The sequence below is a fragment of the Rhinopithecus roxellana genome, chromosome 4, assembly GCF_007565055.1.
Source record: "Rhinopithecus roxellana isolate Shanxi Qingling chromosome 4, ASM756505v1, whole genome shotgun sequence".
Lineage (NCBI taxonomy): Eukaryota > Metazoa > Chordata > Mammalia > Primates > Cercopithecidae > Rhinopithecus > Rhinopithecus roxellana.
In genome coordinates, this window is record NC_044552.1 from 65,163,895 (window position 1) to 65,187,224 (window position 23,330).

General features: G+C 40.4%; 2 protein-coding genes across 2 annotated transcripts; one reads left to right on the forward strand and one right to left on the reverse strand.

The window, feature by feature from the left end:
- Positions 1–10,358: 10,358 nt before the first annotated feature.
- Positions 10,359–11,112, forward strand: LOC104663512 (histone H2B type 1). Its single transcript, XM_010364744.2, has one exon. It carries the CDS (start codon positions 10,419–10,421, stop codon positions 10,797–10,799), a length of 381 nt encoding a protein of 126 aa, XP_010363046.1. The 5' UTR covers positions 10,359–10,418; the 3' UTR covers positions 10,800–11,112.
- Positions 10,903–16,138, reverse strand: LOC115896855 (histone H4). The gene is made up of 2 exons (XM_030928480.1): positions 14,430–16,138; positions 10,903–11,008 (listed from the first exon to the last, which is right to left on the reverse strand). Exon 1 carries the CDS (start codon positions 15,729–15,731, stop codon positions 15,420–15,422), a length of 312 nt encoding a protein of 103 aa, XP_030784340.1. The 5' UTR covers positions 15,732–16,138; the 3' UTR covers positions 10,903–11,008; positions 14,430–15,419.
- Positions 16,139–23,330: the final 7,192 nt, after the last annotated feature.

A 23,330-nucleotide genomic window follows, 5' to 3' on the forward strand; every position in this document is an offset into this window, starting at 1 on the left:
TTCAGCACCCCAACACCATGTATGGAGATGAAGTCTCCATTCTCTGCATTGAAAACACACACCAACTTGAGTCAACCAGATTCCTATAGCAAACAGTGTGAGTTGAGTTTAGAATCAGAGAAATATTTTATCATTATTCACCCTCTCTACTCCCCTTATTCCCAGGGATACAGAGTTAAAGCATCCAGTGAAGAGCTATCTGTAGGCAATTAGAATATGTCAGCAAAGAGGCTCCTAGAAAACTCCAAAAATGCCTAACTCTGTTCTACTCACCTACTGATTATGCCTAGACCAAATGCCACACTGTTTTAATTACTGTAGGTTCATATGTTTTCATATATAGTGCTAAGTCACGGTCTATCACTCTCTTCTTTCTTTTCCTTTTTCTTTTTTTTTTTTTTTTTTTTTTTGAGAATCATCTTGACGATTTTCATTCATTGATATGAATTTTACAGTGCTCTACAAAATATTCATTAGGGTTTGCTTGACATTACATTTTTCAGTAATTTACAAAACTATCCTTTTAGGAGAGTTTATGTGAACATTTTAGTATATTGAATCATCACAAAACATAAACATAGTACACTATAAAGCTGCCTCTTTTTAAAATGGATATTGTTTTATGTACTTAATGACATTACAAAATTTTTATCATATACATCTGGAATATTTACTCTTGGATTTAGAATCTGTTGTACTGTTGTGATGTCTGGCTTTTCTGTAATACCTTGATTTCAGATAGGTAATTGCTAGTGTATAAAAATGCCATGAATTTTTGTATGGTACTCTTATGCCCACTAATTCCAATTCTTTTTTTTTTTTGACGGAGCCTTGCTCTGTCGCCCAGGCTGGAATGCAGTGACTCAATCTTGGCTCACCGCAATCTCTGCCACCCAGGTTCAAGCGATTCTTCTGCCTCAGCCTCCCGAGTAGCTGAAACTATAGGCACGTGCCACCACACCCAGCTAATTTTTTGTATTTTCAGTAGAGATGGGGTTTTACTGTGTTAGCCGGGATGGTCTCCATCTCCTGACCTCATGATCCACCCGCCTCGGCCTCCCAAACTGCTGGGATTACAAGCGTCGAACCACCACGCCTGGCCTATGCCCACTAATTCCAATTCTTATTTGATGTAATTGTTTATAGATTCTCATGAACTTTTACCTTGACAATTATTTTCAAAGATAATCATCTTTTCCTGTTGAATCCTTGCTCTTCTGACTGTCTGTTCCTATCTCATGGTATTGGCCAAACTCTGTGATGCCCTGTTGAATAGGAGTAGTTTCACACCACACTTGTCTTCCTTCCACCTCTATGGGAATCCTTCCAAAATGGCACCATTAAGTGTTATACTCACTGTAGCTACTCCTTATGAAGTTCTCTTCTCATTGTAAAGTGTTTATGATGAAAGAGTGTTACATTGTGTTAAATGCTTTCTCATTATCTTTGGAGATTATCACGTTTTTTATTTTTTTTTTATTTTTTTATCATGCTTTTTATTAATCTCTGTTTTTATTTTATTTTATTTTATTTTTGAGATGGAGTTTCACTCTGTCACCCAGGCTGGAGTGCAGTGCCTTGATCTAAGCTCATTACAACCTCCACCTCCCAAGTTCAAGTGATTCTTCTGCCTCAGTTTCCCAAGTAGCTGGGACTACAGGTGCATGCCATCATGTCTGGCTAATTTTTGTATTTTCAGTAGAAGACAGGGGTTCCTGCCATTGGCCAGGCTGGCCTTAAACTCCTGACATCAAGTGACCCACCTGCCTTGGCTTCCTAAAGTACTAGGAATGCAGGCGTGAGCCACTGCTCTGGGCCTTCCTTTATTGATTTCTTAAACTGGCAGATTTAGAATGCTAAACTTCCTTCTATTCTTAGAATAAACCCTATATAATATGCTATTTATTTAAATAATATGGTCTCTGCAATTTCTCCTGGTTTCCATGTTTTCTCATAATAGGCATTTATTTCTAAAAACCAAAAATGAATGTTCATTAGTGAGACAAAGCTATAATTTTGTTTTTTTTCTCTCTTTTTAAAATTTGTATTCCTCTCCAGTTTTGCTAATAACGTTATACAATTTTAAAAGAAAAAAGTAGGAGAGCTATTTTTCTATAGTAACAGATTCTGTAAAATAGGTATCATGCCATGTGAGGTGGCATGTCCCTATAGTCCCAGCTACTTAGGAGGTGAAGCAGAAGGACCACTTGAGCCCAGGAATTAGAGACTGTAGGGTGCTGCCATCATGCCTGTGTATAGCCACCACACTACAGCGGAGGCAACATAGCGAGACCCATCTCAGAAAAAAATAAAAACTAAGAGATAATCTATTCCTTAAAAATTCACTAAAACTTGGAAAATCAGACTGGACTTGGCAGTATTTGGGTGGAAGGACACAGAAAAGATTTTTTTTTAACTGCCTACCTTATTTTCATGATCATAATTTGTTTACTCAGCTTGTCTATTAATTTTCTTCTTTTTCTTGAAAATTATTTTCCACTGAGTTTAATTTTTTGTAAACATTACACAGCATTCTCTTGTCGTTCTTTATATCTCCCTTTTTGTAGTTATGTTCCTTAATTTCTATAACTTTCTGAAACCAGGATTAATTTTTTTTGAAATTGTCCAATGTATGCTTTGAAAAATAGAAGGGATGTTTTCTGTGTCAAATGAAGGTAATCATAGATAGATCAAATTTGCTTGTCTTATTCAAATCCTAGACAACTATTAGCATTTTTCCTTGTTTGTAATATGAGTGTCTAACACTCATACAGAATATTGAAAGGTTACCCTACAATTGTAAATTTGAAATTCCCCTTCTAATTCTGTCAGTTATTTATTGACATAGTAGTGGTTCAGTAGTCCAGTGCATATAAGGTTTTGAATGTTACATCTTACTTTTGGATTTTTATTTTATCATTATGGAGTATAGCAAAGTTCTCTTTTGTTCTTTTTCAAATGTACTTGGTTTTGATTATCCCATGCTCCTTGTTTTATTATTCTATTTTTTATTTCATTAAACTTTTAGTAAATAGTTATTTTTATAGTCTGTATCTAATCATTTCAATATCTGAAATCTTTTGTTTGCTTAGGGATCTAGGAGGAAATGGAAGGCTCTTCTTTTCTTATTAGCCAAACTCTCCATCGTGTCTGTTTTTCTTCAATTTTGTGACATTCGTTATGACCTTATATTTAAACATCCTAAGTTCCTGACAGAGTGTCTGGCACATAATAGGTGTTCAATAAATGATTGCTCAATAAATAGATAATGTGTATAAATGTAGAGAACTTGGGTTCAAGATGATTTCCTCCTGAAGGGGTTTTTGTTTGTCTTCATCAGGCACGAGGGGGCTATAAGCCCGAGTCAATTTAATTTCAGGACGTCTTCATTGGAACTCAAGACTTCATTAAAACTTAGGGTTAAATCTTTGGGGCCAGTTTTCTCCATCCACTTCCTCAGAGCCAGAGTCCTGTAGAGACAAACAAGGTTTTATCTCAGGGATGTTTACTAGTTTTTTTCTTCTTTTTTCCTTTTTTACTCCAGGCTACCCCTGTTTTAAAGCATTCTGGCTTTATGCTATGTGTCTTCACTTTTGTTTAAGAGCCTAGAATTCTATTCCCCAAGGGGCAGACTTTAATTCCCAGAGCTCAGAATCCTGATTAATGGTATTTGCACCCAGAGAACCAAAGATGTCCTATTTGTCACCCTCGTTTCAGCTTCTAAATTTTATTGTTCTGGATGGTTTATGGGAATTTCCCTTGTGGTTTTTTCTTTGCTTTCTTTTTCTTTGGGGGGTGTGTGTGTGTGTTTGAGACAGTCTTGCTCTGTCACCCAGGCTGGACTGCAGTGGCATGATCTCGGCTCACTGCAACCTCCACTTCCCAGGTTCAAGCGATTCTCCTGCCTCAGCCTCCTGAGTAGCTTGGATTATAGGCGCGCACCACCACGCCCGGCTAATTTTTATATTTTTAGTAGATATGGGGTTTCATCATGTTGGCCAAGCTGGTGTCCAACTCCTGACCTCAAGTGATTCACCTGCCTTGACTTCCCAAAGTTCTGGGATTACAGGCATGAGCCACCGTGCCCGGCCCCTTGTGTTTTTTGTTGAGTAACTAAGTACTAGTTTGTTGGTTGTAGTTTCTCTAGTTCATAGGTGTATTGCTTCAATAGAGTTTTCTGGAATATCTTGTTTTCCACATTGCAGATAAGAGTCCTTACAGTGTCCCTCTCTATCCCTGTAAACACCTTTGCTTTAATATTTTGTCTGATACTAATATTGCTAAACTAGCAATGTCTTGGTAAACATTTTCCGGGGATATTTGTCCCTCATCTTCTTTATTATTGTTATTATTATCTTTTTAAATCCACACATGATTTGTTTTTAGGCCCAAATAAGAGGAGTACTCTCTAAGGCACATTATTGCATATATTCTTTGCTTCAATTTAAAAAAAAACGTAAAAGGATAAAATACTGTTCATGTTCAAAAACTGACATATGCTTTTTTTTTTTTTTTAGAAAGGCAAAATAAAACTTCCATGAAATTATAACCATATAGCAAAATACCTTGGATATATTCCATTTAATTTAATATCTCACATTATTTTTGAGTTTCATTGTATGTAAACCTGACAAAAAAGATCACTGTTCTTGGAGCTGGAGAGAACTTTTATGGGAAAGATGTCTATCAGAGAAATCAACTTATTTGTAAGCATACTAGCCAATTGTGTTTTTAAAGTAGTGATCCTGTGGTCCAGGTAACAGCACCCTTCAGCTCATCATCAAGTGATTACCACCTCAGAAGAGTTGAGAGCAATTGGGATTCAGGAAGTATGACTAGACAGGCAATTTTCATGATATCCAACATATATTGCTTTAAATAATGTATGTCAGTAATTTCTGATTACATTAAAATAAAACCAAATGTATTTAATCTTTTACATTTTTATTTTTTTAAACATCAGACCCAGTGAGATTTAAATGATATGTCATTGATTGGAACTAATAATATTGATATTATTTTTCATTTTAATTTTGCCTATTTTATAGGCATTGTTCAATGGCCTGTTGACCTTTATCTGAGCTCTGTGATCAAAAAACAGCAATGGTTAAAGAACTCCTCCCCACCTTCTTTTGTTCCAAAAATGGCTTACTGCAAAAACCACCCTTCATCATATGTGATTTAAAGAAGACTCATTGGTCGGGCCTGGTGGCTCAGGCCGGTAATCCCAGCACTTTGGGAGGCTGAGGTGGGCAGATGACGAGGTCATGAGATCCAGACCATCCTGGCCAATATGGTGAAACCCCGTCTCTACTAAAATTACTAAAATTAGCCGGGCGTGGTTCAACCGATTATCCTGCCTCAGCCTCCCAAGTAGTTGGGACTACAGGCACAGCCACCATGCCCAGCTAATTTTTGTCTTCATCTCTTGACCTCGTGATTTGCCCGCCTCGGTCTCCCAAAGTGCTAGGACTACAGGTGTGAGCCACTGCACCCAGCCAGGGAGCACATCTTCTATAGGGAGGTTTTATCTCCTACTTCTAGGAAGAAAAATGGGAGAGCAGAGCACCTCTCTTGCATCTGCTGTTTTTAAGTCCCTTTAGCTCAAAATAATCCTTATGCCAAAATGGCATATTGTAATCTGGAATATGCTGCCAGCTTTCACATGTTTATGTGAAGGTATTATGTGCCAGGCACTATTCTAAGTGCTAGATATACATCAATGGATAAAACAAGCAAAAATTCCTGCCCTCTTGGATCTTACATTTCTATAGGGTTGTCATTCATTTTGTTTCATTTCTTTAACTTAAACAACCAAATCCTACTTGAATTAACACTGAAAATTTTAATTACTGATGCTTTATCTGTGTTTTGATTGAATTATTTAAAAAAGAAATTCATGCAATTTATCTTATCAAAGAAGGCAACTAATCTAATAAGATTTAAATTCACTAATCCATCTCTACATAATTTCCAGGAAAAAGTGAACAGATTTAATTCATAGAATTTTGTTTTTAAAGATCCTATCATCAATAACAATCAAAATATCTTTAAAAGATTAATCAGGCCCAACCAAGAGTGGTGGCTTACACCTGTAATCCCAGGACTTTGGGAGGCCAAGGCCGGCAGATCACCTGAGGTGAGCAGTTCGAGAGCACCCTGGCCAACATGGTGAAACCTTGTCTCTACTAAAATATAAAAATTAGCCAGGCATGGTGGCATATGCATGTAATTCCAGTTACTGAGGAGGCGGAGGCACAAGAATTGCTTGAATCCAGGAGGCAGAGGTTGTGGTGAGCTGAGATCAAGCTACTGCAGGTGTGTGCTACCATGCCCGCAAAGGAAAAGGAAGGGGAAAGGATGGGAGGGAAGGGCAGGGAAGGGCGGGGAAGGGAACTCAGAAGGTGAAAAAAAATGTATTACCTAGTGAGAAATAGGAAATGGAAAATGGTTCTCTCCATCCAGACATTTCAAACCTTGCAAGGACATTAAGGGTTGAGGGATGGCAGGGTGGCCTGCCATTTTTCTATGCCAGGCTTCAGCCTTGAGCTCTAGATCTATAGAAGTATCTTCGCCCTGAGCAGCTCTATGTGAATGTCTCAAGCAGCCTCTCACCTTGTTACATATATACTAGAGAAATGTGTGCACATCTACACCAGGAAACATGTGCAAGAAAGTTCACAGAAGTAATGACCTCGATAATCCCAGATAGACACAATATGAAGGTCTGTTATAGTAAATTGAGTAAACTAGTGTTACTGTATATTTAACTATTTAAAATAATGAAACTATGGTACTGGCGTGACATATATGAACATGAATGAATCTCAGAAACGTTGGTTTGGATAAAAAAAATCATAAAATTATATACAGCTTGTGATTCCATTTATGTGAAGATAAAAATAGGCAAAATGAAATGACTTACAATTTATGGATCCATTCTTAGATATTTAAACCAAGAAAAACCAAAAAACAAACAAACTGAAACAAAAATAAGATTGATTAAAACAAAATGTAGGGCCAGGCTTGGTGTCTGACACCTGTAATTTCAGTGACTGGGGAGGCTAAGATGGGAGAATGCCTGGGCATTATAGTGAGATTCCCTTATCTAAATATATATATATATATATTGAGACAGGGTCTCATTCTGTCTCCCAGGTAGGAGTGCAGAGGCACAATCTTGGCTCACTGCAACGTCCAACTCCTGGGTTCGAGCAATTCTCCTTCCTCAACCTCCCAAGTGGCTGGGATTGCAGGCATGTGTCACCACACCCAGCTAATTTTTGTATTTTTAGTAGAGACAGGGTTTCACCATTTTGATCAGGCTGGTCTTGAACTCCTGACCTCAGATGATCCACCTGCGTTGACCTCCCAAAGTGCTGGGATTATAAGCATGAGCCACTGTGCCCGGCCTGACATTCTAGTTCTTAAACTGCCCTTTATTTTGATGATGTATATGTGTACTCTGTGAAAAGTGAGATATACCGTTCATAAGATTATGTGAGTGATTGCTGTTCGCCTAGCTCAAAGTTCTTCCTGTCTCTCCCACTGAATTGGGGAGAGTTATACAGGGCCTATTAATTACTAATGATATTTTACTTCTTAAACTGGGTTTTTAAGTACCAACCATTTGTTTTACAATTCTTGTTTATGTTGCATATACCCTTTTGTACAAATATATTCACTATAAAAAGTTTAAAACTCTCTTGAGATCTCAATCAGAAACAGGAAATCTCAATGCTACTCTACAGTTACTGCCATTTTTTAAATTCCCCATTGTCTTTTTCTTAATTATGTGCCATATCACCATTTTTATTCATATAGATATATAAGTGCAGAAATTTTAGTCTTTAGCAGGAATTTCAAAAATCACGAATGGCAGTGTTAACTACCTCATTTAAATCATTTAAGGATCTCAATCCAATCTTGTCAGTTGAATATCTGATATGTGTAGTTTGGATGTAGTTAAGGGCCTTCATCTGCACTTTTCTTTCTGTTTCTTCTTGCAGTTGCAGATTGTATCACTGAACTCCTCTCTCTGTGGTTTTCTTTGTGTGTGTACATTTTGTGTCTCTCCAACATATTAGTTCATCCTCTTTAGGTGAATTTCTTTCTCTTTTTATCCTACTCTTCACATCTGTCTCTCCTTCCATTGCGTCTGTTTATTTTTTCTCTCCCTTTGCCACTTTTCCCTTAATATGGTTTAAATTTTCTGTCTCATTTGTCTTTCTCCTTTTTCTCTAAGTTATACCGTAGAATCAAAAAAAATTTTTTTCATTTCTAACCTCTTTTAGTCGTTAAAGAAATGCTTCATTTTCTATTCTTTTAACATGAGAAGAACGCCGTTTCTCTTTTTGCAACACAGCCCACCAAGGTAGGTGAAGATGTCTTCTAACGGACTAGATACAAGTCAGACTGCCTAAATCATCATTCTGGTTACACCTAGTATAAACGATGGGGTTTTAGGCAGGACGCCGCAACTTGGGTTCTCTAATTTCCCTTTCTGTTAAATGAGAAAAAAGTAATATCACATAAGTTTTATTTATTTATTTATTTTTTTGAGACGGTGTCTTACTCTTTCACCTAGGATGGAGTGGAATGGTGCGGCCTTGACTCACTGCAACCTCCGCCTCCCGGGTTCTCCCTCAGCCTCTCAAGCAGCTGAGACTACAGGCCTGCGCCACCACGTCCGGCTGATTTTTGTATTTTTAGTATCCACGGGGTTTCACTATATTGGCCAGGCTGGTCTCAAACTCCTGACCTCGTGATCCACACGCCTCGGCCTCCAAAAGTTTTGGGATTACAGGTGTGAGTCATCACTCCAGGCCGTTTTTTTTTTTTTTTTTTTTTTTTTTTTTTTTTTTTTTTTTTCTCTGAGATGGAATCTCTCTCTCTTGTCCAGGCTGCAGTGCAGTGCCAGGATCTCCTCTCACAGCAAGCTCCGCCTCCGAGGTGCATGCCATTCTCCTGCCTCAGTCTCCTAAGTAGCTGGGACTACAGGCGCCCGCCACCACACCCAGCTAATTTTCTTGTATTTTTAGTAGAGACAGGGTTTCACCGTGTTAGCCAGGATGGTCTGGATCTCCTGACCTTGTGATCCGCCCGCCTCAGCCTCCCAAAGTGCTGGGATTACAGGCGTGTAATCCCAAAAGGAGAAAGACAAATGAGACAGAACATTTAAACCGTATTAAAGGAAAAGTGGCACCGCGCCCGCCCCAAGATTTTTTGATTAAATAAATACAAAGAAAGCGTATTAGCTATTCTGAACACTGCTACATTAGCTAAATTGGAAATTAAAAAAAAAAAAATGTTAAACAGATTTTAAGGTTTTCTCGTCATCACTGAAGTGAGAAAAACAAATTACTTTGTGAAACAAACATAAGACACCATAAATTCAGAGTACACTTTTGTTAGATGCTAACCCACAAGAGTGGAATACTTTTTGCGCAGCACCTTCATGTCTGGAGACTTAGGACCCAGGAAGTGGGAATGGTGGCAGGAGAGGAGAGGGGCTAGGGGCCTGGGGACGGTGTGGTGAAGGAGGGGGGCTTAAAAAGGACAGTCAAATTTAGGAAGAACAGTTTCTTAAACTGAACAGTTAGCTAAGAAGCGGGCTTTAGCCAAAGATAATAATAAGTTGAAAGTAAATCTCTTTGTTAAATAGCGGACTCTTTCATTTTAATTTTTTAAATAATATTTTCACTAGTAAGACTGAATATTTATTTCGGATCCTCGCTGTAGGGCTAAACTAGGTGTGACTTGCTTTTCCATTAAGGACTGAAGCCATTTTGGCTAAGACATTCTTTCCTGTCTTAGCTCTCTTCAAGAGATGCTATTTACTTTTGTTGTTGTTGTTGTTGTTTTTCTCCGGACCTTTATTGCCTGCCCTTTATTTTCATGATGTGTTTGTGCACTCTGTAAAAAGTGGGAAACACTGTTCTCGGGATTGTGCGGGTGATCGCCGGTCGCCTAGCTCGCCGTTCTTCAGGTCTGTCCTGCTGCTCTAGAATCTACACCAGAATGCCAAGGCATAGCTTTTCCAGGAGCTGTTAAACCGACCTTACAATTGGAAGACGTAACTGGGCCAGAAGCTTTGTCTCCCTGGCATTTAAAAGCATAGAGGAGAGCAACTTTTAATTTTTAAAATGAATAAGTAAACTAATCTGAATTGTTTGGAATGCCAGGAACGTGTTATATAAAATGTTAATTAGGTGACCCGACCTCGAAAACTGCTCTCAGGATATGACCAATAGGAGAGTAGACCTAGGCTCCTTCATTTGCATGCAGACTTCACGACAAAAGAACGAATCAGAGATAGAGAAACTAAATCTTTATTTACATAGCATTGTCTACAAATTCCGAGGATCAGGGGTTGTAGATTTCATTTTGATTTCTACTTGCAGAACAGGGAAGATAGCATGCCTGAGCCAGCGAAATCCGCTCCGGCCCCAAAGAAGGGCTCCAAAAAGGCCGTGACCAAGGCACAGAAGAAGGACGGCAAGAAGCGCAAGCGCAGCCGAAAAGAGAGCTACTCCGTATACGTGTACAAGGTGCTGAAACAGGTCCACCCCGACACCGGCATCTCCTCCAAAGCCATGGGGATCATGAATTCCTTTGTCAATGACATCTTCGAGCGCATCGCCGGCGAGGCTTCCCGCCTGGCGCATTACAACAAGCGCTCCACCATCACCTCCAGGGAGATCCAGACGGCCGTGCGCCTGCTGCTTCCCGGGGAGCTGGCCAAGCACGCGGTGTCGGAGGGCACCAAGGCCGTCACCAAGTACACGAGCTCCAAGTAAACTTAGCCCTGCAACTGCCTTAGTAAACCCAAAGGCTCTTTTAAGAGCCACTCACCTTTTCACAATTGGAGCTATATACTGACACGTGAAGTTACTGGAAACTCTTGCAGCTGAAATAGGCATGTTTTTAAAACTTAAAATGGTACTTGTTGGGCTGGTGGCTTTATGAAACTAGTTTCCGTGTTTTATGAGGTATCAGTCGATAGCACCTAAGAGACAACAGTAATTTCATAGTTTTGCTCTATGAAAACGAATTTCGTTTCTCTTTTTGAGTCCTTAAAAGTCTACGGGTTTTACAAAAGAAGCCCACATTATGGGGGACTGGAGCGGGGGTGGGGAAGGAGAGGAGACTGCTGCTCTCAAATACTTCTTAATGTTGAATTTGCTTTTTTCCTTTCTTTCCTCAATTCCTTCAAAAGGTCTTAATTTGGATTTTTAGGTTCTAAAGGAAAAATAAAATCCTCTTCCCTCCGCCGCCCCACCTCTGCGACCTGTCTGGTTTCACCAACTAGACAATTCTCAGTGTGCAACCACACTTGCGTTTGCACACAAACGCACATCGTTCATTGGTCGACAATCCCCATCTCATCTTAATCATGTTCTTAGAGAAGTTGGGACTCCATTGTTAAGGATTCTCCTAATCACAAAAGCTGACTATATACTTATCCCCAATCCAATCATTAATAAAGGGCATGTGATCTTTAGGACAGGTGTAGTCAAATTAATCAGATCCTTGAGGCTAAAAGGAACTCTGCCTTCTCCGGAGAACAAGTCAGGCAACAAAGAAATAAAGCTGTATTAGGAAGAAAGGAGGGGAAATGACTTTTGGGGAGAAGGCATCTGCACTGCCTGATACAAGCACCTTCCAGGCGAAGGTGGATGAAAGCAACATCCTGTAGATTGAAAATGGATAGTCATTCATTCACATTCAAGTGCCAAGCAGTGAGTTTTGTACTGAGGACTTTTGCACTGAGAACAGTGGTTCTCATACTTGAGTGTGCATCAGAATCACCTAGAGAGCTTGTTAAAGGAGATTGCTGATATAAAGAATATGCTAACCAAGCCTCCTGCTTACATGGAGTTTTCTTGTGATAAAGATGTGGGAGAAGATTGTGAAGAGTCTGAATATCAAACAATGAAGTTTAGATTTATTTTGCAGACAGTTATAGAAAGCTTGTGAGCAGGGACTAACAAAATTATAACTAGTTCTAAGAATATGCTTCCGGTGGCAGGAGACTGGATGCAGTGGAGGGAAATAATGATGTTGAAAGAGGATAAAGTTTCAAGCCAAAGAAATGGCAGGAGTAATGGAGCAGGGGATACAATAAACAAATCAGAAAGTAGTTGAAGGGATTTCATTCAGCATTTCATCAAATATTGATTGCATTCCCTCTGTGCCAGGCATTGAAATACTGCAGTGAGCAAGACAGACAAGAGATTTCTCTTCCTAGTAAAAGAAGAGAGACAATAGACTGGGCATGGTGGCTCAAGCCTGTAATCCCAGCACTTTGGGAGGCCAAGGAGGGCGGATCATCTGAGGTTGGGATTTCAAGACCAGCCTGTACAACATGGCAAAACCCTGTCTCTATTAAAAATACAAAAATTAGCTGAGCATAGTGGCACAGGCCTGTAGTTCCAGCTACTCGGGAGGCTGAGGCAGAAGAATCGGAGAATTGCTTGAACCCAGGGAGGCGGAGGTTGCAGTGAGCTAAGATCACACCACTGCACTCCAGCCTGGGCCACAGAGGGAAATTACATCTCGAAGAAAAAAAAAAGAAGAAGAATACATAGGTCTGTTTCACTCAGTAAATGGTAACAAAATAAACTCACTCCTGTTCAATGTATTATTTAGTATTATGTCTGTGATTCCTCTCCATCTTTAAATTTGGGATCTCTAGATCTCAGACCCTGAAATCCTAGACTTCTGGTTGTTGACAGGAATCCAGGGAGCCCTAGGAGTTCCTTGAGTTTCTGAGCATGAGCCTTAGAAAATGTCTATGTTCATATGTCTATTTTCAACAGATTCTCAAAGGAGTTTTTGATCCATCTATTACTAAAAACTACTCTTGTTTTTTTGTTTGTTTGTTTGTTTTGTTTGATACAGAGTTTCGCTCTCGTTGCCCGGGCTGGAGTGCAATGGCAAGATCTTGGCTCACCACAACCTCCACCTCCTGGGTTCAAGCGATTTTCCTGCCTCACCCTCCTGAGTAGCTGGGATTACAGGCATGCACCACCATACCCAACTAGTTTTTTTATTTTTAGTAGAGACAAGGTTTCTCCATGTTGGTCAGGCTGGTATCGAACTCCCGACGACCTCAGGCGATGTCCCTGCCTCGCCCTCCCAAAGTGCTGGGATTACAGGTGAGAGCCATCGTGCATGGCAGAACCACTCTTTAAGGAAGTCAGCCCATGAAAATATATAGGTTACCACTGCTGAAGACATGTAGACTATCTAGTCTACCCATTGATCTCTAACTCTTTTTTTTTTTTTGGATAGAGTCTCACTCTGACCCAGACCTGGAAGTTGCTGGAACTACAAGCCTGTGCCAGCATGCCCGGCTAATTTTTGTATTTTTATTAGAGATGAGGTTTCTCTGTGTTGGCCAGGAGGGTCTCAAACTCCTGACCTCAAGTGATCCACAAACTTCGGCCTTCCTAATTGCTGGGATTACAGGCATGAGCCATGTGCCCTGCCTGATCTCTAACTTGTAATTAGCCCCACTGTTCTGTCTATAATGGAACACAACAGAGGTGATACCAAGTCGACAGGCTCATTTGGCATCAGCTTTTCTGTAAAGAGCTTTTAGGTCAATGGAAGGACATTCCACAATACTAAATAAGTTCAGGAAAAAAACTGAATTTTGTGTGATAAAATTATGCTGCTTACAAAGAGACTCAACAATAAATAAGCTTAAAGACAGATATTTTTGTTTCATGGAACAAATTCATTGTGATTAGTCCAGCTTTGTGAAGCAGCTCTGCTCCTTCTGATCAATCAGGAAATTTCGTTCCTTCCAAGTCAACGTTCTATCATCTCCTAGGGCCTAATGGTCTCTGCTTGCTCAAAACGAAATCAATACCATTATAGCTGGGGAAGAAGGTAACATGAAAGTTTCAAAGCCCAGACCTGGTAGTAACTTTTCTGTGTCTCACCTGTGTTAGAAATAATGTAGCCACATGCTTACATCTGCTCCCAGAAAGACCAGGAAATGTTGCCTCTTGCTAGACAGCCACCTGTCCAGCTTTCTTTTTATTATGATAAAGTGAAAAAACTTTATTGGAAAAATGAGGGTTTATGCAATATTCTCCACAAACTAAAATCCATTTTGAGGATAGTGAGTAATAGTGTCATACTGATAGTCCTGAGATTGTAATTTTACAGTGATTAAGAACAAGGACTGGAGTAACCCACTAGAGAATAGCTTACTTATTTTTGTCTCATTTCCTGAGGTGTAGAGGGAAAGAAGGTGGGAATTTAATCATGATAACCTCGGTTTTAAATGCCCATTCATGCAACCACAGTAGCCTGATCTATGATTTAAGGTAAAATGACTTGTGTTAATAATAAAGTCTAAAACTATTTAAGATAAAAGGCCAACAACAACAACAACAAAAACTCGTTCAACATACCTTTAAATTGGCCGCGGGTACATTAATAAAAAGTCCTTTTAAATTCAACAACAGAAAATCAGTAGCTCCGGATGGAAGGCAGCTCAGAGGAACACAGCCAAACAAGTTGGCCTCTCCCCATTCCACTGAAAAATTTTGAGAGAATCTTATGTACTTTCATGGTTGTTTCTCCCACGGCAATAACTACTTTCTTCTTTAAAGATTGTATTTGTCAGTTAAGTGCCTCCCACACACCTCATATCCCCCTATACCCATAACCATGTAAACGCCATTTTGTCTTCCTTTCATATAACAATGCCTTGGTAGGAACTAGTACCGACCTCTATTTTTTTCCCTATTCTTCACAGCAGAATCAGCCTTTACCACTTGCCTTCTGTGATACAGGTTTTGTTACCTTGTTTCTCCAACAGCTACAGTCTTTGCTACTTTCTTTCTCTGATAGCCATGCAGAATGTTAGCGGCAGTTTGCCATCAGTCTCCTTACAGTAATACAGAAAACACAGGCCAAGCGTGGCGGCTCACGCTTGTAATCCCAGCACTTTCGGAGGCCGAGGAGGGGCAATCTCTTTTGAGCTTGAGTTCAAGACGAGCCTGGGCAACATGGCGAAAATCCATCGCTACAAAAAATACAGAAATTAGCGGTTGTTGGTGGAGCAAGCCGGTTGTCCCAGCTACGCGTAAGGCTGAGACACAAGAATCCTTTGAACCCGGGAGGCGGAGACTGCAGTTTGCCGAGATCGCGCCATTGCACTCCAGCGTGGGAGACAGAGCAAGACTGTCTGAAAATAAATTAAAAAATAAAAGATACATTATCCTCACTAGCCAGTAAGATATGAAGCCAAGACGTAATAAAACAATTGAACTTGAAAACCGAAGCTACTAAACACGTGAAACTACATTAATTTTAAGCAGTGACTACTACTCTTTCTCCTGAGTGGATAGGTGGCCCTGAAAAGGGCCGTTGGTTTTGCGATAGCTGTGGAGATAAGCTCAGCCGCCGAAGCCATACAGAGTGCGTCCCTGGCGCTTGAGCGCGTACACCACGTCCATGGCTGTGACCGTCTTGCGTTTGGCGTGCTCCGTGTAGGTGACAGCATCGCGGATTACATTTTCCAGGAAAACCTTCAGCACTCCGCGAGTCTCCTCATAGATGAGGCCAGAAATACGCTTGACGCCGCCGCGGCGAGCCAGGCGCCGGATGGCTGGCTTGGTGATTCCTTGGATATTGTCGCGCAACACCTTGCGGTGACGCTTGGCGCCACCCTTACCTAGACCCTTTCCACCCTTGCCGCGACCAGACATGTTGAAACCACAGCTGTTAAGCTTGTAGCACAAGACCTCTGGTACAGCCGCGCAGCACTTTTATAACAGTATGACGGACCTGTTTGAAAACCTCATGAGCAGTGGCGGGAACCACAGTCAGTTCCCGCCCTTCTGTGCAATTCTCCCTTGCTCAGAATGGAAGAGACCAGGAGGGGCCTGAGGCAACAAAAGAGTCTCAGTTGGGATTTCATAAATACTCCTAGGTATGTATGTGTATGTAGATACACACCATACTTTCAGCCATTAACTAAGCCATCAGTTCATAAACTTTTGACAAAGAAGCCTGACAGCTGTCCCCCACTTTTCCCAGAATATGAAATAATTAGTACACACTGTTTCCCTCACAAGGTGCTGTGTTTTGGGGGGTTTTTTGTTTGTTTGTTTGTTTGTTTTTGCGATGGGGTCTTGCTGTGTTGCCCAGGATGGAGTGCAGTGGCACGATCTAGGCTCACTGCAACCTCTGCCTCCCGGGTTTAAGCGATTCTCCTGCCTCAGCCTCCTGAGTAGCTGGGGTTACAGGCACACGCCACCATGCCCAGCTAATTTTGGTATTTTGTTAGAAGAGACAGGGTTTCACCATATTGGTCAGGATAGTCTGGAACTTCTGAACTTGTGATACGCCTGCCTCGGCCTCCCAAAGTGCTGGGATTACAGGTGTGAGCCAAGGGCCGGGCCACAAGATGCTTTCAAAGTATTTTAAGCAAATCATATGTTTATTGTCTCTGAGATTATTTTTTATCGATTTATGCATTCCTAGTTAACCAAGCAGGGCTCTTCAGCCTGCAGGCTAGATAGTGCTACTGAGGGAACTAAAAGTATATGACAGTTACACATTTAGAGGTCAAATTAGGATAAGATCACTGAGGGCCCGTTGAAGACATGAATATGTACATCCCCAAAACAATTAGAACCTTGTTGGGCTGAAATTTATGAAAATTTATGCTTTGATTGTATGCTTTGATTGTGCCTTTAATCATGGACAGATTGTAGCCAGCACTGTATCATTCACCACATTCTATTACCCCAACAAATTGGCATCATAGTATCCAGTCAAACTATCATAGAGACAGCCTGCTCCACATACATGCTGTGGGGGTCACACTGGGCAAGCTGTACTAAGTTTCCTTGTTTTAAATGTATTTTAAAATTCTAACTTGTAATTATTTGTTAAGTTGGAACGAGATAATCCTATCAAAATGCTTAAAATAATGTCTACATTCCAAATAAGCAATCATTAAACATTAATTATGGTATATTACAATATTGTGGGTGTTCTCAATTCCTATCCTTAAGGTTCATCCTTCCAAAGGGATGAGACAGAGTATTCTAATTTGCTAAAATCTGATTTTGAGAACTCCTCAAAACAATAAATAATGAAAAACTTAACTCATCGTTAATCCCCATAAAAAGTTCCAGGTCCTTTGGGTGGAATATTTGTTTTTTCTCCATGAGTTGTGAGGAGAACCAGGTTTATCACAGTTGTTTGCTGTTTGATGAATTTATGATACATGGAAAAAGATTGCAGAGTAAAGTTCTTAGCCTGGGATACATAGAAAAGCTTCAGGGGATCTCGGAATAAGTACAGAAAAAAAAAAAAAAAAAAGTCAAAATTTTTTTTTTTTCTTATTACTATTCTCCAACAGAAAGTTAGCATTTTCTCTATGTAGGAACTCAGGCAACAAACAGTATAATTGGCAGTACAAGTGCTTTTATTTGTATCACATTGCCATTGCCAATATCTCAAAATTGCATTTAAAAATCTCAATCCTAAAGCCGGGCGCAGTGGCTCACGCCTATAATCCCAGCACTTTGGGAGGCCGAGGCAGGAGGATCACAAGGTCAGGAGATCGAGACCATCCTGGCTAACACAGTGAAATCTCGTCTCTACTAAAAAAATTAGCTGGGCATGGTGGCGGGCACCTATAGTCCCAGCTACTTTGGAGGCTGAGGCAGGAGAATGGCGTGAACCCAGGAGGCGCGGAGCTTGCAGTGAGCCAAGATGGCGCCACTGCACTCCAGCCTAGGCGACAGAGCAAGAAGACTCCATTTCAAAAATAAATAAATAAATCCTTCCAACCTATAATAAGTCTCAGTCACATGAATAGATTATTATTTAATGTATTAATTTAAAAAGCACCTATGCCAGGGCATGGCTTATGCCTGTAAATCCCAGCTCTTTGAAAGGCCCAGATGTGAGGATCACTTGAGCCCAGCAGTTCGAGACCAGTCTAGCCAACATGGCAAAAACCTGTGTCTACTAAAAATGCAAAAATTTATCAGGCATCTTGGCGCACAGCTACTTGGGTGGCTAATCTCTTGAACCTGAGAAGCAGAGACTGCCCTGAGCCAAGATCATACCATTGCACTCCAGCCTGGGCAACAGAGTGAGACTCTGTCTCAAAATCAGTAAATAAATAAAATAAAAAATTTAAAAGCACATATGTTAATATTTCACCAATTTGGACTTTTTATAATTTGATAATGGCATATTAATATAATTGTTTTATTTTGTTTTCCTATATATTATCTAATGCATTTAAAACCATTATTCTAGGCGGGGCACAGTGGCTCATGCCTGTAATCCCAGCACTTTGGGAAGCCAAGGTAGGTGGATCACCTGAGGACAAGCATTCGAGACCAGCCTGGCCAACACCGTGAAACCCCACCTCTACTAAAAATACAAAAATTAGCTGGACATGGTGGCATATACCTGTAATCCCAGCTACTTGGGAGGCTGAGGCAAGAGAATTGCTTGAACCTGGGAGACAGAAGTTATAGTGAGACAAGATCACACCATTGCACTCCAGTCTGGGCAACAAGAGCGAAACTCTGTCTCATAAATAAATAAATAAATAAATAAATAAATAAATAAATAAATACTATTCTGGCCGGACGTGGTGGCTCATGCCTGTAATCCCAGCACTTTGGGGGGCCAAGGCTGGTGGACCACTTGAGCCCAGTTCAAGAGCAGCCTGGGCAACATGGAGAAACCCTGACTCTACTAAAAATACAGACATTAGCTGGGCATGGTGGCATGCTCTTGTAATCCCAGCTACATGGGAGGCTGAGGCACAAGAATCACTTGAACCCAGGAGGCAGAGTTTGCAGTGAGCCAATATTGTATCACTGCACTCCAGCCTGGGCAAGAGTTAGACTCCATCTCAATAAATAAATAAATAAATAAATAAATAAATAAATAAATAAATAAAATAAGATCATTCTTAGAAGGAGAGGCATAGTGTGGGCCACTCAGAGCTAAATGGTGAAAACTTGAACAAGTTACCTATTTCATAATTGATCTGCATCTTCAATGGTGTATAATGCCTCACCCAGTTATTCAATTTAAAATGAAAAACAAGTGTCAAGCACTACTATGTCAACAATACTGCACAGGGCATACTGCTGCAGAAAACAAGCATTTGGGGAGTAGCCACAAAGGCATAATAAAGAAATGGAAAGTTAAGGACACTTGAATTATGTTCTGGTTTGACACAACTCCCTATATGTATTTCTGCAAGTTTTTTTACGTAAATATTTGTATGCCATACTATAATACCAATCTGTACTTTTAGTTGTTTGTAAACTACTAGAAAGATTTAAAAGTGGACAAGTATGCAGTTAATATGAAACAGATTATAATAGCCTTTTAAGAAATCAATGTAGGGGGCCTGGTGCCGTGGCTCACACCTGCAGTCCCAGCACTTTGGGAGGCGGAGGCTGGTGGATCACAGGGTCAGGAGTTCAAGATCAGCCTGGCCAATATAGTGAAACCCCGTCTCTAGTCTCTACTAAAAATACAAAACTTAGCTGGGCGTGGTGGCATGCACCTGTAGTCCCAGGTCCCAGCTACTCCGGAGGCTGAGGCAGAAGAATTGCTTGAACCTGGGAGATGGAGGTTGCAGTGAGCCGAGATCACGCCACTGCACTCCAGCCTTGGCAACAGAGTGAGATTCTGTCTCAAAAAAAAAACAAAAGAAAGAAATAAATGTAAGAATTCAAAACAGAGAGAGATCTCATCTATTTTGAGAGATGGGGAATGAAAAATATAAACATTTCAAAATACATCATTAGATTAGTTTGAAGTTTAAAACAGGGTGCAGAAAAGAGAAAAAAGAAGAAAAAAACTGAAAAAAGATACTCTGAAAGGTAATATAATTAGACCAAGATCACATAGCTCCTAAGGGGCAAAACAAGACTCAAATACATGTCATCATGTTAGCAAATTCCATACTTCTACTAAACCACAGTGCCAGAGTGTTGATTTAAGGCCATATAAAAGAGTTTGATTGCCATACTAAAGTTATTCTTAAATCTAAAGCTATATGAATCCAGCTTTTTCTCTCTCTTTTTTTTTCTTTGAGATGGAATTTCACTCTTGTTGCCCAGACTGGAGTGCAGTGGCGTGTTCTCCGCTCACTGCAACCTCCATCTACTGGGTACAAGCGATTCCCCTGCCTCAGCCTCCTGAGTAGCTGGAATTACAGGCACGCACCACCATGTCCAGCTAATTTTTGTATTTTTAGTAGAGACGAGGTTTCTCTGTGTTGGTCAGGCTGGCCTCGAACTCCCGACCTCAGGTGATCCACCCGCCTCAGCCTTCCAAAGTGCTGGTATTACAGACATGAGCCACCACGCCCAGCCGAATCCAGCTTTTTCTTCATGGCTTGTAAGAATAGAGAAAAACAGTTTTTAAGTGAAGAAAACATAAAGCTACAAGGAGATGGGGCATATAAATTTGAAGCTCATATGAGGAATATTTCACCCAGAGCAATGAAGAGGATGAATGACAGCAGAGAGGGATGAAAGGAACCACCTATAAGAAGGCTATAACGATAGCCAGTCCAAAGAAGAGATAGAAGAGCAAGAATTACAACCATGAAAAGGCAAATAAACAAGGAAAGATGAATTTAGGGAGAATTCACCAAACTTAGTAACAGATTGGATTTGGCAACAAAGGAAAGGGAATAATTGAAGTGTCGGTTAACAAAGCAATAGTGTTGTTGTGAATAGAATATATAGGAATGTCACTTGAAAGGTTGTTTCCTAGATGTGGTTGGATATGTTGAGGGTGTGTTATAGGTAAACAATAAAGCCAATATCCAGCAATCTTAGTTAGACAGAAGCTACTTAGATGAGGATGGTCATACTGAGAGTCTGGTATAGAAGATGAACAAGCAGATATCCAGCAATCATCCAGAAAGGCAAATTTGATACTTAGGCAAGAGGACAGGCCTGAAGGAAGAGACTTTAGTTACCTGCAAGAAACTAACTCCCAAACCCATGAAGGCAAATAGGACAGTACCTTAGAGAAGTCCCGCAGTTGGAAGGCTACAAGTCAGTTCTTCCTTTGTTGGTGCTCCAGGAAATCAAATATAATGGGTCAAAGCCATTTTAAGATTAGAAATACATGGGCTCCATAAAAAGTGAATACACACTCAAAGTAAATGTGATTCATATTTAGCTCATTTCTCATCTCAACCATTTGATTTTAATTTTTATTAACATTTATTAATTTGTTCATGTCCTAGTTGCATTTGCTACATGAAGTCATTTGTATTTTGATGCAATCAAAAAGTGTGAAACCCTCACCTTTTGGGCTTTGCTCTGTCCCCAGCATTTACCTCCTTCATAGTCTTAGTAAAACATATAAATGTATATGCTCCCCACATCAACATATGTTCAAGACATTGAGGAGTGAAGAAAATCAGTTAAATCACTTTCTGCCATCACTCCATTTTCCTCTCATATCGAACATAAGCTGTACTTCATTCACTATAAGCCTATATCATTGTTTAAACAAGAAATGTACTGAATATGCAACATGGTTGTTTTTTAAATTTCTCTCTCTAGGGAATTTTGTGGGTGTGTGGTGCTTGTGTGTATATTCCTTGATCCTGTTACTTGAATATTTTGCAAAAGTTTATCTTCCCCATGTCCCCAAGCATGACAGACCCCTGAACCCAAAGACTCATGAACATTTCAATAATTAATTTCCCCCAGTAAAAATTTAAAAAAAATTTTTTTTTGACTCATAAACGAGTCAAACTCTCTGTCTTTTATGCCCTTTCCTGGATCTCTCCTGAGTTCAGCTATGCAAACAGTCCCAACATCAGGAGAATCACTGATCATTGTATTGCCCATTTTCCCAAGGAAATGTTGAACATTTACTTGAACCCTCCCAAATTAACTAAATATCCAAATAGTAACAAGAAGCCATCATAAAACATTTTCAGCCCCAGCTAATTTTATCAGAAAGAGTTGTTGTTCTAAGTATCCGTACTGCTGTTCTTCTGGAGAAATTAAAAAAGAACCTGTTATTTCTCTTCTCATATAAAACAGATTTCCTCGTTAAATCTCAATGAAAATCAAGTAGTTGTTCAATGTATGAGAAGGCAAAAATGCGTAGGCTATTACGAGACAGCAAGCAATTGAAGACACGAATGGAAGAGTTTATATTTGAAATGAAAATCAAGTTGTCCCTCTGAACTGTGAATCTCTGAAAGTTGGAGCTTTTGATAAAGGCCGAGGCTGCCTTAATAAAAACTAGAGAAAGACAATGTAAAGATCAGAAAGGCTTAGCCGTTCCGGTTCATTGTAGAATAGAATTGGTGTGATTCTTCCTCAGGAAATTTAAACTATTTTGCTTTTCTGAATTTCAACAAACAACTCAGAAACAGGGTTGAGACTAGGTTGCTGCCAAGCTGAAAGACTGAGCTGGGAACCAATCAGCGCGCAGCGTGTCTGTGTGACATAACACGTAATCATAGATACACTCGCAGCCTGATTTTTTTTTTTTTTTTAACTATTAGATGTCCAAACCTACAATCAAGTCCGAAACTTTACATGCCGTGACTCCTGGTGTATCTCCCAAGTCAAAGACTGAAGTAAAGAAAAAGGTTTGCAAGCCCGAAGGTGCAGTGAAGCGCAAGACGTCCAGGCTCCTTCGGTACCTGAGTTCACTAACGACCTAGCCGCCTCCAAGAAGCACAGCAGCCTGTCTGTGGCCGCGCTCGAGGTGTTGGCGGCTATGTTAAGTAGACCGGCCGCATTAAACCGGGCCTTGCCGTTCGCGGTGTAATCTCAGCATTTTGGAAGGCCAAGGCGGGAGAATCTCTTAAGCTAAGGAGTTGTTTTTGGTGGTTTTGTTTGTGTTTGGGGATTTTTTTTTTTTTTTTTTTTTTTTTTTGACGGAGCCCAGGCTGGAGTGCAGTGGGGCCATCTCGGTTCACTGCAACTTCCGCCTCCCGGGTTCAAGTCCTTCTCCCGCCTCAGCCTTCCATGTAGCTGGGACTGCAGGCGTGTGCCACCACACCTGGCTAATTTTTGTATTCTCAGTAGAGATGAAGTTTCAATGTGTTGGGCGGGCTGGTCTCGAACTCTTGACATCACGTTATCCGCCCGCCTTGGCATCCCAAAGTGCTGTGATTACAAGACTGAGCCACCTCGCCTGGCCAAGCTGAGTTTTGAGACCAGCCTGGGTAACATAGTGAGACCTCGTCGCTAAAAATAAATACAAATTTTTAAAAATCATTTGAATAAGGTTGGGCCTTGAAAACAAACGAGGGCATCTTCGTGCTA

What these genes read in the sequence shown, in the direction of transcription:
- LOC104663512 (XM_010364744.2), top strand. Translation starts at nt 10,419, where the DNA reads ATGCCTGAGCCAGCGAAATCCGCTCCGGCCCCAAAGAAGGGCTCCAAA.
- LOC115896855 (XM_030928480.1), bottom strand. Translation starts at nt 15,731, where the DNA reads ATGTCTGGTCGCGGCAAGGGTGGAAAGGGTCTAGGTAAGGGTGGCGCC.